Raw genomic sequence first — 18978 nt, forward strand, 5'->3', positions numbered from 1 at the left:
AAGACAGTGGGATGAGAGATGAGTTGGTGGGGGGGAGCTCTGCAGTGGCCCATATGTGTATTTTGAGATTGGCACAGAATTCAAGGTTGCCCTGAGTAAAACTGATTCAGATGTGAGATGTGACATTCTTTTTACTGTGCATGTCATGTTTTCCTTAATGTTTAAGGGCAGGTATATCCTTACCTCCCCTCTACTGACATTACAGTTCTCTGTAGACTATGGTATACAGTCCTACATCAATGAAAGTTGTAAGTTATGAAATCTTCACTCACTGCCATCAAAATCCTTCTAGGTTTTTCAGACTACAAGGCCTTCTGGAATAACTATTTCTCTAAGTTTATACTGTGCTTAAAGCTCTAACATCTTCAACTACTCTCTATTTTTAATGTCCCAGAATTTGATGAGTCTGTTTGCTGATTATACATCCTTTATGCTTTTATAGCATTCCTTCATGACTTTTCTCAGTCTTTGGATTTCCATGATGAATAAAAAGCTTATACTTAAACAGAACTCTGTCATTCTCTTGACATTTTAGTTGAGAATGGCAAAAAATACTCAGAAGGATCCTTTTATGTAAAAGAAAGTTACTTTCTAATTTTTCTCCAATTTCAAACATAAATTATAATCCACAGGAAAAAGGCTGATTTCATTTTGGTTCTTCTGTATATTATTATACACACAAATATATAATACATATCATATGTAATAAATATATATGTATTATTTTTATATGGAAACCTACCTGTGAGCAAAGAAAACTATTTGATTCAGGATTTTAAAATCAACACAATTTTGTTTTCATTTTTGTTATTCTTTCCTGATTAGATTTTAGTGAGAACTGTAACAGCACTTGTGCTCAGAAATGCATTGACAGAGGATGCAAAAAAAAAAATCTGATGACAATTCAAAGCAGTGAGATTTTAGGCAAAGAAACTAGTTATGCTGTTACCACAATTTTTCCCATGGGATCATATTATTGCTCCAGTGGGGTGATGGTAGAAAAACAAATGAAAAGACCATTATAAGAGCCATCCCAATTTGTGTATCAGACTTGTAATTACATGCCATGTAATTTCTTCAAGGCACTTACCACAATTGGTAATTATATATAAAATTTCTATATATATTTGTGCAACATTTGTCTTCCCCCTGAGAATGTAAATACTATGAGAGATGGGAGCTTGCCTGTATTGTTCGTATGTGTGCTTGACCCAGAGGAAGCACTCCATATAAAAATTTTAAATGAATAGCAAGACACTTGAGTGTGAAAGATAAAGAAGAGGAATCAGATAGAATTCTGGTTCTTTGGAAAAACGGCTGGTTCCAAGTGTGGGGCAGAGAGAGTGCTGTGCCTGAAAACAGGAACTACTTGGAGACCGGGAGGGACGTGATAAAGCAGCATGAAGGGACTCCCTCTGGTCACATCAGAGACTGTACTTTTTACACGGGGATATAGTGACTAAATGTAGCATGACAGGTTAGAAAATTGTTATTTCCCACCACCAGCATAGTAATATATTTCAGTAAGGATACCAAAACCGCTCAGTGAATGTTGGGGAACAGGATAGTCACAGCCTCAGAGTATCACCCCACAAACTACCGATTATTTACAAAGGGACAAAATGCACCTTCACAATGTAGAAATCTTACAGGCACAACTTGAAACAAGGAATCAAACTTTACCAATAATGGGACAAACTGACACCTGGTACTTCTGTGTGTCACACTGAGAGGCTCAAATATTCTCATGAAATATTTTTAACCTGTGTCTAATCATGAGAAAAATTCCAGACAAACCCTAAACTGTAGAATATCCCAGTTGCTACAAAATAACTAATCTGAATACCTCAAAAGTTTTAATGTCATGAAAGATAAAAACAAACAAAAATAGCAAAGGTATTATTCTAGGCTAAAGAAGACTAAACAGACATGGCAACTAAATAAATTGAGGAGAAAAATAGCTATAACAGACATTACTGGGACAATTGGAAGAAATTTGAATATGGATTATATATCAACACAATAACAGCATATTAATGTTAAATTTCTTGGGTTAAATTTCCTGAGTGAGAATAACAGTACTGTACCATGTAGGAGAATGGCCTTATTCACAGGACGTACATGCTCCAAGAATTTAGGGATGATAGTCATGATTCCTACAAGTTACTTTCAGAATTGCAGGGAGAAATCAAAAAAGAGAGCAAAATATTATTAACTGGAGAATATAGGTGAAGGATATATGGGTGTTCAGTGTTCTCTTTCAACTTTTCCATAGGTTTTTTTTAAAGAAAATTTCAGGAAAAGTTTTAAACAGCACTACCTTTAAAATAAAAAACACTGTAAACATACATATCTGAGAAATAAGTTGTGAAGGAATTTAGTAGAGAGAAATACTTCTGAAGGAAGGATGAATTCATTTTGAGATATCTCGAGTGGGAGACGAGAAGCCGCTAGGACCACCTGACAGGCCCATTCCGTCCACATACATTCCTCTACTGTGAGCCGGGGACAGTGGTCAGCCCAGGGGATACAGTGGCCAAAACAAAACAAAACAAACAAACAAACAGTGACAACAAAATCAGAGGTCACTGTCCTCATCAATGTTCATGCTGATGGGGAAAACAATCCACAAATAAACTAAAAATAATCAGGCTTACAATTCCAGATTATTAAAAATGTAGCATGTGACAGAAAATAACCAGTGCCATACAAAACTGAACCTAGAGTGAGGGGGCCAAGGTGGACAGAAATGTGTATTTATAGGTCATCTGTAATAGATATTTCAAAGCATGAAATTCAAAATCTTTTTAAAAGTTTCACCATTTGAAAACTTAATATATTTTAAATTACTTTTATTTTTGAAAACTTGGCTGTGTGGCAATATTTCTTTCTTTTACAAATGCAAATTGGTAATTATGTGTCTATTCAACATAAAGGAACTGTGGCATTGATGAGCTACCAGACCATGTTAATTTTACATGGTAAACTGGTAATTACATGGTATGTAATTTTCTTTCAAGGCATTTACCAGTTTGTAAGCATATACTTACTTGTGTGTATTTCTTAGCCTCTCCAGGCCTGTCTTCTTTAAAAATGAACATGTTGAACTAAATCTGATTTCCCTTGTAGCTTCAAGAAACTATATTCTGATGAGAATATGCTCAGAGGAAATAAAAAGGATAGCAATTTCTTTCATGAGGAGCACGAGCTTCCCTTCTTACCTGGTGACAATCTGAAATATAATCGTGAGAGCCAGACCAGAAATGGACAGCGCACATCCAACGATGGACAATACATCTAGTGATTCAGGATATTTATAGTTCTTTTTGAAACTCTGGAAAATAAGTCAGGACTAATTCATTTAAATAACCGTTTCTGAAATGTCTGTGAAAGTACACATCTTGCAAAGTTACATTAGTTAAAATCACCAGAGAGAAAGTACATTAATCCTTTATTGCTAAGCAGTTTACATGAAATATTAGGGCTTGAGAACAGTTATTTAACTGATTCAGTTAGGGAAAACAAATATATGATTCCTCAGTGTCTAAAAATCAAAGTTGTTTGGATTAGATATAAGGCTAGAGTCACTTCATTTATCCAGTACATTATTTTTATGTATAACTATAACCAAAAGGGAAATCAGCATATTTAGGCTGATGCTCTAAAAATAAAGTTGCAGAAATATCTCTAAGGATATGGAAATATGTTCACATGATCCTGTCATTTTTTTAAATAATTTCTTTTTTTAAGATTTTATTTATTTTTTTTTTTTAGAGAGAGAAGGGAGGGAGAAAGAGAGAAAGAAAGAGAGAGACAGAGAGAGAAACATCAATGTGCGGTTGCTAGGGGTCATGGCCTGCAACCCAGGCATGTACCCTGACTGGGAATCGAACCTGCAACACTTTGGTTCGCAGCCTGTGCTCAATCCACTGAGCTATGCCAGCCAGGGCAATCCTGTCATTTTTTAAAGATCTAATTTTTGTGTAATATATATCTGTCTATCCCAATATTTTAGTATGTATCCACAAAAAAGTATATTTTATGTAAGTATGTATTCTTAGAAATCTAGAGAGGTAATAATAGTGGTCACTGGGTACATAGAATATATATAATTATTCTTGCTTGCCTGTACTTTCTAATTTGTGTAGTTGTTAAAATCTTTAAAGTTATATTTACTTATTTATAAAATGTAAAAACAATATAGAAATATAATTTCAAAAGCATGTTTCTCTTTATTGTCCGCCACCCACCTCATACCCTACACCTCTTGAAATCCAGTCTCTTCTCCAGAGGTGACCTTCCTTATGTACTAACAAGTATTGCCTATGTCTCTTGCACAAACACATATGGGGTTGTTAACATAATAGAATTTTTCTCAAATTGCTATTTAAGATCTCATAAAAATTTTCCATATCAGTGTATCTCTTTTCAGTAGATAAATTTTCATACTTTATGCAATGAGTATGTATTTCTTTCGTAGAAGTAAATATAAAATAAACATCCTTTAAAGTAATAATAAAACAAAAATTTCATGATGACAAATAATCATAGAATACATATACCTTCAAATCACAGAAATCATCTGTTTATTCAGAGCCTACCCAACCTTAACTTACATACAATTCTAAGCAGCCTTTTTAAAAGTTTTGCAATTCAAAACTAATTGTAAATGTGAGTAGGTAGTCACTGAGGCAGATTCAGATATTAGTGAAAAGAAATAACTGAAAGCCTGAACTCAAAAAAGGAAAAAAATAACTATGACACTGTATTCTGAATCATTTTCTATGAACAGCAGTCTGAGCTTCACACAGCCCTTCAATGATACTAATGACCTGAAGCTATCAAAAAGTTAAAATTTTATCGTTTTTATGTTGTGATTAAGAAAGCAGATCTCTGTGTAATACAAGTTAAAAAATACACAGAGCTAGGGGGCAGCTTTCTCTCAGAAAGAAGTGCTGGCAGAGGCCATTGTTCCTTTTCTGAGCTGTGCCCCCACAGAGCCAGCAGGTAGGTGCCTTACCTGAGACTCCATCAACCTGGTTTATGCTGTTTGCCCCACCCTGGTGATTCCCTGAGGCCCTGTTCCACCTGACTTCGGGCCCACCCAAGCTGTTTCCATATCAATGGCTCATGCTTCACATTTTCCTAAATTCTCTCAAACCAGCAGCCTCAGTAAGATGTGTACCTCTCTCTAAGTTGCGCCAGGCCCAGCACTAGCAGCAGCTGGCTTTGGTTCACAGGTTGACCCCACCTGGGCACCTCCAAGCCCAGCACAAGTAGCAACCATCTGAAGATTGCTTTGTAGCTTATGCCAGTGGCCCCTGACAGAACACAGGCAGTTGCTGACCTGGGACATGTCAACAGCAATCAAGGGTCAACTACACCAGGAGGGTTGTACACAATCCACACAGTGGATGCACCTTCAGTACTCAGCTTGGGTGATAGGAGAGGCTATGCCACTAGATCCTATAGGACACCTACTACATTAGGCCACACTACCAAGCCTGGGAAATATAACAGCTCTACTTAATACATAGAAATAAACACAGGAAGACTGTCAAAATGAAGAAACAAAGAAACATGGCCCAATTGAAAGAATAGAACAAAATTCCAGAAAAAGAACCAAACAAAATGGAGACAAGCAATTTACTAGATACAGAGTTCAAAGCACTGGTTATAAGGATGCTCAATGAACTTAGTGAGGAGTTCAACAGCATAAAAAAAAAATCCAGTCAGAAATAAAGGACACACTAATTGAGATAAAGAACAATTTACAGGTAATCGATAGTAGAGTGGATGAAGCTGAAAATCAAATCAGCAATTTGAAATATGAGGAAGCACAAAACACCCAATCAGAACAGCGAGAAGAAAAAAGAATCCAAAAAAAATGAGGATAGTGTAAGGAGCCTCTGGGACAACTTCATGCATATCAACATTTGCATCATGAGGGTACCAGAAGGAAAAGAGAGAGAGCAAGAAATTGGAAACCTATTTGAAAAAATAATGACAGAAAACTTCCCTAATTTGGTGAAGGAAATAGAAATACAAGTCCAGGAAGTGCAGAGTCCCAAACAAGATGAAACCAAGGAAGCCACTCCAAGATACATCATAATTAAAATGCCAAAGGATAAAGACAGAGAGAAAATCTTAAAAGCAGCAAGAGAAAAGCAGTTAGTTGCCTACAAGGGAGCTTCCATAAGACTGTCAGCTGATTTCTCAACAGAAACTTTGCAGGCTAGAGGGATTGGCAAGAAATATTCAAAGTGATGAAAAGCAAGCACCTACAACCAAAATTACTCTACCCCGCAAAGCTATCATTGAGAATCAAAGGACAGGTAAAGAACTTCCCAGACAAGAAGAAGCTAAAGGAGTTTTTCACCACCAAACCATTATTATATAAAATGTTGAAGGGACTTCTTTAAGAAAAAAAATAAAAATATTTTTAAAAGAACAATAAAATGTCAATAAATACATATAGATCAACAACTGAATCTGAAGAACAAAGTAAATGAACAAGCAGAACCAAAACAGAATCATAGATATAGAGAATGTTTTGATGGTTGCCAGATGGGAGAGGGGTCCAGGAGATGGGCAAAAATGGTGAGAGGTTTAAGAAGTACAAATTGGTTGTCACAGAACAGTCATGGGTATGTAAAGTACAGCATAGGGAATAAAGTAGCCAAAGAACACATATGCATGATCCGTGACATGGACAATGGCATGGGAATTGCCTGAGGGAACAGGGGAGAGAGTGCAAAACAAAAGGGAAAAAACTGGGAGAACTATAATAGCTTACATAACAAAACATAACTTAAATTTTTAAAAAGAAAATGAACAATTAAAATCAAGTAAGATTTTATAATTAAAGTAAGAAAACTATAGTGATTTCAAAAAAGATTTTTAAAGATTTCTCTAATTTGATATTCTATGTTGTTCCAGTATGGTCTGATCCCCTGGCTTCCCAAGTATGGCTACATCATGGCTACTGGGGAATGAAAATATCCACTTCTGTTTCAGAAATTCATGACATTAAGAATCCCTTAAGATGGGTAGGACATTCATTTCATTGTGTATGAATACATTTCATCAAGTTTATAAACTGACATTTTTGGTTACACCAAAATAATAGGCTTTTGGAAATGGAACAAACAGAAACACCTCTTCTTAAAAGCATCAGCCCAGAAACTTTCAGAGCTGCAATACAGCTGGCTGCACACCACAGCTAGGTGTTTTCAGTGCTTGTGAAAGGAAGCTTGGCAGTTAAAAGACTTTAGAAATACATACAGAAGTATGGGACAAATTGAATGCATTCAAGAGGATTTTCCTCTTGTATCTTCTAGCAAAAACTTAGTAACTTAGATGATTACGTGGAAAAAGCTATGGGTAACTGATTTAAAAAGCCCCTCACCACAGCCAAGTATGTATTGAAACTGTTCCCAACACAGCTCTAGTCATACCCATGGCTATAGCAACTTCATGCTTCAGAATATACACATTAGTTCAATGGAATCTGTCAGCAACTCTTTGGCACACTGGATCCCTTCTCATTAATAAAATACACAGTGCTGAACGCATCTATCCTGAGACCTAATTGCAAAAAAAAAAAAAAAAACCCTATTCTACTTGCCTCTACCAGCACTTTCCTTTTTAGTCTCATCATTCCATTGCCTTTTTTCTATTTAATCTGACTGGGGTAAGCTAAAACCCAGCGTTATCTCCAATTAGCACATACCAGAACTGTGTAAGGAAAATTCTTGTCTGAAAAGAGGTTACTGTGTACAACCTTACCATTAGAACAGCAAAGTTAGTGGTGTGGTTGCAGCAGCAGTGCACGAAGTCACCAGCTCTCCCGTCTTTGTGACAGCCATTTGTGTCCCAATCCTTCTTTGAAAAATTCCAAAAGACACAGGCATAGGAGTGGAGTTTGAATTCTTTTGGGTTATGCTGTGAATGGATAAGACAATTGTATCTGATTTTTTAATGCTTAAAAATCAAAAAGGATAAGATAATCAGTTGGGAAATCAGATATGTACTAAATATACCATCTTCAGTATAAATTAGGGAAGGGAAAAGGATATAAAGTTCAAATTAGCCAAGTATGCATTTAGCTAGTCTGACAAAAAATATGGGTGGGTGGAAGGTTTAAATAAATACTTTCAAAGAATCTTTCAAAAATTTTTCTGTAGATTTCTTTTCCCCAAACTATTCCTGCTTTTGTAATCAAGAGGTGGCTGAATTTTTAACAACTGCTAATGGGAAAACTCACCTGTGGTCGGAAGGCCATTTTGACAGAAGTGTTCTGATCATCCCCCTTCCCATCAGTTTTGCCTGAGATAACTTTTTGAGTAAAATTTAATTTAGTTTTAAAAGTTTTTGATTGGAAGAGCTTGTCATTTTGATATACTATAAAGCTACATGAGTTGGTATTACCTGTGAGGGGGAAAAAGACACAAAAATCAGTAAGTGAACCATAGGGCAAACGAGAAACACAGTCCCAGGTCATTGTTGAACCACACAGCTGCTTAATACTTGAGTAAAGTACAGTGAAAATGGTTTGCCGGCTGAACCTTTACTTAATTGCAGTATGTAATTAACATGCATAATCTGTGGTTGGCCATTGTACCCACAGTAAATGTTTTCCTGAGGTTCAGATTCCTGACTTTCTAAATAGGAACAATAATTCCCACCTAAGCCACCTGAAGGACATATTACAAAGATTTCATTTATAAAGTATGCATCTAGCTTTCTACACAGGAAGACAGAGTGAACATCACTGCAGGTAGGTGAAGCCTATTTGCTTCCCCCACTGATAAGACATGGAAGAAGAAAGAGCAAAGGACAAATATCAGGACAGCTGTGTCTGGAGAAGTGTTCTGTGAGGCTTGTCTCTGGTTCAGAGGAACTGAGCAGGGACCAGTCTATTAAGTCACAGGGCCAGGAGTTCAAGTTGTTCATACCAGCGACACTTTGAATGGAGCCAGCTTCTTTCCATCATCTCTTGAACTATTCATTTCTGCTATTTTGTGACAATTACAGGCTTTCCCAGGGCTGGAAGACTATTGTGACACATTCCTTCAGGACCCTGGAAAAAGTGGTCAGCTGTACCTCAGGGATCCCAGCAGGACATGGCCACAGCCAAGGGCTTTGCTGCAAGGCTGGCCTCCTCACACTTCATACAGCTGTTGGCCATGTTGAAAACAACAGAAGCACCAACAACAGGTACACATTTGAAATGAATTAATTTCCTAAACTGTGCTACTTTTTACAAGTGATACACGGAAAACTAAGAATGGCAGCGAGACTAGCCTACTCAGTCATGTGATCTGATAAACTGGCAGGCAAAGCTGGACAGCCAGCGCATGTCCTCCACAGCCAGCCTCGCTGCTCCAGCCCCAACACGGAAATGAAAACATTGGTTTCTAGGACTTCTCACGGCACACTGGAATTGCTCCTTCTGGACACTCCAGAAGAAAGCTAGTCCTGAAAATGCAGTTGGGCTTCTGTTTATGTTCTATTTTTATAAAAGAATGACATGCTTGATGCGAATATCAAATCCATAGAAGTATATTGATTAAAAAATGGAAGTCTGGGGACTTCTGGCCAACATGGAGGCATAGGTAGACACACTGTGCCTCCTTGCACAACCAGAATAAGGACAACAACAATTTAGAAATGAAATAACAACCAGAACTCACAGAAAATTGAACAGTATGGAAGTCAGACAACCAAGGAGCTCAAATAGACACATTCTTCCAGACTGGTAGGTGGGGCGAAGTTGGGCAGCCGGCCAGAGAGGGGTCATGGCACAAAAAGCGGTGGCACCAGGTGCATAAGGCATTCTGGGTGCACAAGACCACAGCGGGTGGATCCTGGGCGCACTGGCGATGGCTGGCAGACCCTGGGCATGGGTGGCAACCAGCAGACCCAGCAAGGTGGTGATTGTGAAGCAAGGCACTCAGAGCACTGATTGAGAAAACCTGTGGAGGTTGAGGCTCAGGGAAATACCCCTAGCCTCACAGGAGAGTGCGTTGGAAAGATCCACAGGGTTCTAGAATGTGCACAAGCTCACCCACTCAGGAACCAGCACTAGAAAGGCCCAGTTTGCTTGGGGAAAGCAGTGGAAGGGACTGAAATCCAACAGAGAGCAGAGCAAGCACCATTGTTCCCTCTCAGACCACACCCCTACATACAGCATCACAATCCAGCAACTGGGTTGCCCCACCCTGGTGAACACCTAAGGCTCCCCCCTCATATGTAAGAGGCACAACAAGACAAAAAAAAAAAATGGCCCAAACAGAAGAACAGATCAAAGCTACACAGCAAATACAACTAAGCAACAAAGAGGTAGCTAAACTATCAGATGCACAGTTCAAAGCACTGGTGATCAGGATGCTCACAGAATTGGTTGAATTTGGTCGCAAATTAGATGAAAAAATGAAGGCTATGCTAAGTGAAATAAAGGAAAATGCAAAGGGGACCAACAGTGATGGGAAGAAAACTGGGACTCAAATCAATGGAGTGGACCAGAAGGAAGGAAGAAACAACCAAACAGAAAAGAATGAAGAAATAAGAATTCAAAAAATGAGGAGAGGCTTAGGAACCTCCAGGACATCTTTAAATATTCCAACATCTGAATTGTAGGAGTACCAGAAGGAGAAGAGGAAGACCAACAAGTGGAAAAGTTATTTGAACAAATAATAAAGGAGAACTTCCCCAATCTGGCAAAGGAAAGAGACTTCCAAAAAGTCCAGGAAGCTCAGAAAGTCCCAAAGAAGTTGGACCCAAGAAGGAACATACCATGGCACATCATAATTACATTAGCCAAGTTAAAAATAAAGGAGAGAATCCTAGAAGCAGCAAGAGATAAGGAGACAGTAACCTACAAAGGAGTTCTCATCAGACTGTCAGCTGATTCCTCAAAAGAGACCTTGCAAGCAAGAAGGGCTGGAAAGAAGTATTCCAAGTCATGAAAGGCAAGGACCCACATCCAAGATTGCTCTATCCAGCAAAGCTTTCATTTAGAATGGAAGGGCAGATAAAGTGCTTCTCAGATAAGGTCAAGTTCAAGGAGTTCATCATCACCAAGCCCTTATTTTATGAAATGTTAAAGGGACTTATCTAAGAAAAAGAAGATAAAAACATGTATAGTAAAATGACAGCAAACTCACAGTTATTAACAACCACACCTAAAACAAAAGCAAACTAAGCAAACAACTAGAACAGGAACAGAACCACAGAAATGGAGATCACATGGAGGCTTGATAACAGGGGAGTGGGAGGAGGAGAGAGGGGGAAAAGGTACAGAGAACAAGTAACATACAGGGTAGGTAGGAAATAGACAAAGGGAGAGCAAGAATAGTATGGGAAATGTAGAAGCTGAAGAACTTATGACACATGGACATGAACTAAAGGGGGGGAATGTGGGTGGGAGAGGATGTGCAGGGTGGAGGGGAGTGAAGGGGGGGAAATGGGACAACTGCAATAGCATAATCAATAAAATATATTTTTTTAAAAAGAAAAAAACAATGGAAGTCCCTGCTTACCTTTTTTCTCATTTCTATAGCATTTTGGTCATTTCTTAGAAAATCACCATTTCATCTAAATATTCAGATTTATTAAAAGACATTGTATTTACCACTATCTTACAATTTTAAGCAGTCTCCATCTTTCTAGATATTTCTCCTTCATGTTTCTTTATTTATACTCTGCTTTTTCTTGATCAAATTTTTCAGAAGCTTGTGCATTTCATTTGTCTTTTAATAGAATCAATTTTTCACTTTGTTGACCAAGTCTAGCATTTAATTTTTATTTTATTAATTTCTACCCTTGTATTTATCAATCCCTTCTTTCTAGCTTACTTTACAGGCCTCATAAGTGGAATACTTGGTTTATTTTTTAACAATTTCTTTTATTTTTTAATAAATTTACCAAGAGTATACATTTTCTTTTAAATGCCTCTTTGTCCACATTCCACAGGTTTACATTTGTGGTGTTCCCATTGCCATTAGTTTTTAAGTAATTTATAATTTGCACTTTAATTTCCTTTCTAACAATGGTGCTTTAAAATTTCTAATTGAATAAAATTTTGGCTATTACACTAGTAAACATGGACAGGGCTTGTGATTGAGTATTTTTTAAATGTTTGGTTTTTTTTAAGAACCTACATTAGGTAGGTATTTATTACAAAACAGATTTGTGTCCATGGCCTGAGAATTTACATTCTGCTATCCTCCAAAAGATTTTTGAAAAGAAATCACCTCTATGACCTAGAATAGTAGAGATTACCATAATCTGTCAGAGCTCAAACATACTCAAATGCAAATTATTCAGTGTAAAACTAAGTAAACATTTTTGTACTTGATGGGTTTTAAGTTATCAATTCCATGAATTTGAGTGTACTTTTTAATATAAAAATTTCAGACCTACTTTCCAAGGGTTCGAGCCAGATCTGAAGTTCGGTCATTGAGTTGGTACTAATGCCGTTCACATTTGTTTCGACATGTGTGGAGCCAGAAACAAGAGAACTGCTAGATCCTACAAGATGGAAAAAGTACACATTAGAAGTCTATATTTTCATGAATAGAACATTATTTATGGTCAGCAGTAGAATGCTCTCTGCTATTATAAGCACGTGAAACAAATGGCTTACCTTTCTGCACAGTAAAGCGAACACCTGTAGACCCTGTACTGTTTCCTGAAGACAAAACAACACCCTGCACCGCTACATTAGGGCTCACCACTGAATCATTACCCAGAGACAAGGAATAAGCTTCCATTTCCTGAACAAGCCTGCATAGAATAAAACAACAACATGATATTTTAGAGATTCGTCATAAAATCAGATGTGTGTGTTCCTTCTCACATCCCAGTAGAAAGGCATGACTACAGAATTCATCTCAACACATTAACACAATCACCTAAAAGCCATTGATCTTCTTTATCAAAAACTTCCTTTGTTATATATACATTTTTAAAAGCGGTGGACTGTCTCCTACTGATGGGTACCTTCTGTACCTTCTGTTTCTGATGCCAGAAAGCTGGAACTCGAGAATGACAGATTTCCCAATAGAAATAATTGTTACTATGCTGCTCTTCACAGAGAAGGATAGTGTTGACACCCAACATTGGCCAGGCAGGAGATTCTTGTCTCTCCAGTGGAGATAATCAGTTTCCACTTTTCAACTCCCTCCTCTCACCTAAACCCTTTGGGATCTAAAGTATCTCTTGTAAGTTCATTCCCAAACTGACAGTTCATATGGAACTAGGGAAGAACAGAGCTCTGAACTCATTACCTCAGCAATCAACCAAATAGCGCAGGTTTTCACAATGTTCCTTTTTTATTTTGGATAAGTTCTAAGAGAGGTTCGATGGGAGGTGGGAGGGAGTGGAGGGAACCTGTGTTTGGTGTTCTCCAAAGAGAAGCCCTAGGACCTTTCTTTTTATTTTTCCTATGAGAAATATTTGCACCATTTCTGTACTTCACCAAGCAAAAATCTCTATATCTAAGATAACTAGTTCAATTTAGTTTTCCCAGAAATAAAAGGATTTCATTAAGATGTAATTGTTCAAAATTCTAAATCTTTACATCTACCACTAAAATATCTTTTCCCTCCCCCAAGAGAAATCAAAAAAGAGAATTTTTAAAATAAAAATTGCTTTATAAAGAGGATGTGATGATCATTCATATGGAAACATTCAAGTTGGCTTTTCCGTGTCAAAGGTTTTCCTTTCATAATGCTATTTTCTGTAATTTTCAACAATTCACACCACTTTCCATTTAATAAATTAAAAATCTTACTCCAGAGTTACTTTCAACCTAACAAGACTCCAATCTTCTAAAAACATAATTCATGCATTCACTTAACAATATCTCTTGAGTACCTGCTAAGAGGTTAGTATCCCCAAAACACTAGGGGTACTAAGAGGAGCTCCCTTAGTCATTTGAATGACAAAGGGAAAGATGTACTAAATATATAATACATTTGTAAGTACATAAATGTACTAAATGCTTGTCATGTTCACAACCACTTTCAAAGTGTAGCTCTAGCCACAGCCACTTCTAAGCCATTTTTTCTCATATGATCCTTTCCTCCTCTGGCCATAACCAATTAAATTACAGATGGGTGCCTGCCTCTGAATACCCAGTCTGGAGGCTGTCCAGCAGCTTGATACAATGGACTAGCAAAAGCAATCAGATTCTTTCACTGAGGAATTTTCCATTTAGTGTAGCAGTTATATCAGGAAGCCATGGTTTAAAGGGGACCAGAGAGATCATTATATCATTTGTCAGGACAAATACAAATTAAAAATAAGAGTATGCCCTGGCTAGGTGTTCAGTTGGTTGGAGCATTACCCCCTACACCAAAAGGTTGCAGGTGTGATTCCTGATCAGGGCACATACCTGAGTTGCCAGTTGGATCCCCAGTTGAGGTTCCTACAGGAGGCAACCACTGATGTTTATCCCTCACATCTTCCTTCCTTCCTTCCTTCCTTCCTTCCTTCCTTCCTTCCTTCCTTCCTTCCTTCCTTCCTTCCTTCCTTCCTTCCTCTCTCTTTCTTTTTCTCTTTCTCTCTCTCTCTCTCTCTCTCTCTCACTCATCAATAAAAAACATATCCTCAGTTAAGAGTTTAAAAAAATAAGAGGCTTAATTTTTTGTCTGTATAAAATGGTAAGATTCCTTTATCTTTTGCAATCTCTTAGAGGTTTTCCTGTGATGCATGTCACACCCTGGTTTGATGCTTACTCAATAATAAAATGGATTTCTTTCTCTACTACCTTTGTAGAGAGTATTTCTGAGCTGAGAAAAGATTTTCTTTTATGTCCATTCCCCAACATCATGAACAAGGTTGAATTATTAGAGAATAGAAACTGGAAGTAAAGATGTTTATTTACTCATGTTAATTATAAAGACACAGCTAACCTTTTCAAAAAAGACTTATACATATGTCAGGTATGATACTAGTGATTTACACATATTACCTCACTTGAGCCTCACAAGACCCCTACTGAAGTGAGATATAAAGTTAGTCCCATATCACACTGAAGAATCTGAGGCTCTTGAAAGAGATATGAAGTAATTTGGCCAAAATCAATAAATAACAATTCTAAGATACGAACCCAAGACTGTCTGACTCCAAAGCCTATGGCAACAACCATTATATCACCCTAGAGGGAAGACCCACAAAATCCTCTACTGAGACCTCCAAAGCTGCCTTGGATGCCTTGCTGTTCCCCCACTCCAGGGCTATATTTTAATCCTGTCCTTAGGTTCCCATGAGATTCCTCATGTCTCTTTATAATGAACCTCTGTTTAGTTCATTTAAATGAGTATCTTGTAGCCAAAGAAGGCAAGCTGGAACAGAAGTGTGAAATGTAAATGTTTAAGGTGTCAGTATTAGGAAACAGTTTTGCATTCTCAAAGCTAAGTAAACAAGGACAATTATGAGCCTGAATGTGTCAGCAAGGTTTTAAGGTTATGGATGAGTCTTCATAGAAAATGTTCAAACTGGAAAAATGAGATCTTCGATTCACTAAGTGTAGTGGGAAGCCCTTACCAGCAGAGACTCTGCCAGTGGCTGCAGAGTTCCACACACTTGAACATTCTGCTTCCTACCAAGTTAGAAAAAGAGAGTGGACAAATGGATGCTAGAGAAGTTTACTATGACAACCTGAGATGGCTAAAGCTGGAATGAAGTCTTTCTTCCTTGTCACTCTCCTCTTTTATTCTTACCACTCCACTTCTCTCACTAAGTGTAGAAGGGGAGTTCAGTGACTTAAACAGACAAAGAAAAAAACTATGAATGAAAGAAGGAAGAAGACAATGTGAGATGGAAGGCTAAGGCCTGGTGCCTGTGAGGAGACTCAAGGGATGGAGTTTGGAAAGGAAGAGTTGCTCCAGGCAGCAATTAGCTTCCTGGGGCAACTCATCAAGAATACTCTTCAGAGAGCTAAGGGATTGGTGGCCTGACCTTGGGACTGGAGGCTGAGGTGAAATAAAGGGCCTGAACCCACAGGAATTAGGCAAAACATCACATGGAGAAGGTATACCGGATAGACCAGGATTAGAAAAATAAGTAAACTAGAAATTCAGAGTGGAAGGAGGGATTGAGTGTGGTTATACCATTTCATATTTCATTGTGTTCTATATTTAAAAATTTTATTTATCCCCTAACCATCTCCTTTAAAGCCACTTGGATATTACACATAAGTCACACAAAATTTTTTTTCTGTGTCATAAGCCAGTACAACTCACACAGCTTCCTCATCTGCACAATGATCTGCAACTTTCTCAGCAAGTCCTACTTTTCTTTGCTCAGCTTTCTCACCAAAAACATCTACTTCACTCCTTCCCCTCTAGCAGGACTGCAAACACAGAGCCTTCAGCTCTGAAGAGATCCCACTCTAGCTCTCAGTCTCCACATTCACTGAACATAGACTCTGGACCCCACTGGCCACTTCCTTCTCTGACTTCAAGGAAAATGGCAGCATCCACACTCCCCATGAGAAGGGACCAGACTCCTATTGAAATCTGAAGTCATAAAACATACCAGTTAAATTGTTCACACAACATCAACCATCCTCTCTCAGGATCACAATCATTTGAATGTTCTGTTTCATGCTTTTGTGCTTTTTCTAATTTAAAGGCTTGACACTAACTAGATACTGGTTATAATCATTAGAAAACTAAGAATTACTTATAGGAATTTCTCCTAAGGAAATAATGGGTTATGCAAAGAAAAATTATGTACAAGAATGTTGACCACTCACAATAGTAAAAGACTTAAAGCAATCTAAATGTCCAATGGCAGCGAATTGCTTAAATAAAAGTTCATTCACATTATGTAGTCATCTAAAATTTGTGATGTAGAAGTATAGGTATTTGTATAAAAAATGGTTATAAGGTACTATTCAGTGACAAAAGAAAGTTATAAATCAATAGATTATATAAGACAATTCAAACACACACACACACACACAGAAAAAATCCACAAGAATACATACCAACAAGTTAACAAAAGTACAGTGATTTTTAATATTTTCTTATATTTTTTTTATTTTTCTATAATGGGCATGCATATTTACTTATATTTTAAAAGAGTTAAAAAAAACTGTATACAAGATTTTTAAAAACATGGGGAACCCTAGAGGGAGACCTCTACAAATAAAGCTCATGAGTTTTAGTATAAATATACAACCAGAAGAAATCCAGAACATAAGAGTCAAGAAGAGAGAAAACACGTAGAGTTGGATCCTTTTTTTTTGGGGGGGGGGGTTCATTGTAGCCATGGGAGAGCTTAATCAAAATACAACAGGATTTTAGGGATAACCAAGCTGTGGGTGGGAGGCTACCAATGTGTCTGGGAAAGTTATGCTGTTATTTGCAGCTCTGTAAGTTGAGCAAAGAGTTTGAAGAGCTCCTACAGCACATCCAAGCTGCCTCTTTGACATACCAAACTAAGTCTATGACAACAAGTGTGAATCTAAATCATCCCAAGTACTCTCCATCCATGGCCACACCTGGAACCAGGAGTTAATATACACCACTCCATCTAGTCATTGAAGATCAGGTAGAAAGCCAAGGTTTTAGTCTGCATTCCAGGGACATTGGCCAGTTAGTGCATCCATGAGAAAAATAAAGACAACTCTATTAATGCTTTAACCTGGGAAAGTAAACAGCACTTTGTCAGGTTTTCTTTCCAAACTGGAATTGTGCTTACGTTGCAAAGGTGTTGTCATCCTCAGAAGCAGCTTCTTGAAAAACATCTTCACTAGCAGCTAGAAGTTGACTTACTGTTGATACAGCAGTTACTTTTGCCTGCCAAGAAGATACCAGTCATCATAGAGGACATATATCATGCACTATCGTGGCCATCATTACCATGAATTATTATGGTATCAAATGGAACTAAAGGTTTAGTTTTCAATCTACATAAGATGGCAGAGAATAAAGATAAGGCACAGTAAAAATATAAATTGAGGCAGTCAGGAGGCTTAAGTCTCTGAATTTGAACTTATAGCAAGGTCTTCCACAGACCTTCCGCACCATGCCCAAGAACATAAAACCAGATGCTTGGATATAAAAGCAGAAACAAAATACAAAGAAAGCAGGACTCTGAATGTCAGAACATTACATCTCACAATAGTTAATATAACTTATTAGTTACACTTAGTGTAACTATTAGACTTAGCAAAATTATTTCTAGTTTTCTTAAAATTAAAAAATCAGGAGGCCCTAGCCCAGCGGCTCAGTTGGATGGAACATGGTACACCAAAAGGCTGCAGGTTCAATGCACAGTCAGGGCACATGCTCGGGTTGCAAATTCTATCCAGGTCGGGGCATGCACAGGAGGCAACCAATCTCACTCTCTCTCTCTCTCTCTCTCTCTCTCTCTCTCTCTCTCTCTCTCCCCCCCATCCCTCTCCCTCCCTCTCCCTCCCTCTCTCCTTCTCTTACTCTCTCTAAAATAAATAAAAATATATATCTTCTGGTGAGAATTTAAGAACAAAAGTCAGGATTACATTGGAAAGGATCTCTTGACATTCACTGATTGTTTGACTGCCCTCTTTTGAGTTATTAATACCATGTTGTCTTTACTGGCTAATCCTTCCATAAATTCTACATTTGGTGGTCATTGTTTTTCTCTTTCAATTCCATTTTTATTAACTTATGATTTCGATCCTACTGAATTTCCAAAGGTGCTAAGTTAACATAAAATAATTGTTTTGAAATAAAACATTTACAGGGAATAGAAGAAAGGAGTACATATTTTTCAGGCCATGCTGGTATTCAACTGGTAAACACTGTTTGACCAGTACTCAAGCTGTGCCAATTGGTAAATGTTCACTACAGTTCTTGTTTTCAAGTAACAGAGTTTAGCAGTTTATAATATCAGAAATGTAAACTAGCTTTAAGTTTCTTAGAAAGACAAAACTAAAATGCAAATATGCTGAGCAGAAAGAAATCACAGTTTAAAACA

General features: G+C 37.6%; 1 protein-coding gene across 1 annotated transcript in view; it reads right to left on the minus strand.

Moving 5' to 3' along the window:
• ADGRG7 (adhesion G protein-coupled receptor G7) overlaps nt 1–18978 on the minus strand; it is a 63751-nt gene that overhangs the window by 21227 nt on the left and 23546 nt on the right. The window contains exons 6-11 of the mRNA XM_036017999.1: nt 17719–17816; nt 12650–12789; nt 12427–12534; nt 8267–8430; nt 7789–7944; nt 3222–3334 (exon numbers count right to left, since the gene is read on the minus strand). Of these exons, the coding sequence (XP_035873892.1) occupies nt 3222–3334; nt 7789–7944; nt 8267–8430; nt 12427–12534; nt 12650–12789; nt 17719–17816 (779 nt within the window). The remainder of the gene's footprint in view (nt 1–3221; nt 3335–7788; nt 7945–8266; nt 8431–12426; nt 12535–12649; nt 12790–17718; nt 17817–18978) is intronic.

Source organism: Phyllostomus discolor, chromosome 2, assembly GCF_004126475.2.
Source record: "Phyllostomus discolor isolate MPI-MPIP mPhyDis1 chromosome 2, mPhyDis1.pri.v3, whole genome shotgun sequence".
NCBI classification, from domain to species: Eukaryota; Metazoa; Chordata; class Mammalia; order Chiroptera; family Phyllostomidae; genus Phyllostomus; species Phyllostomus discolor.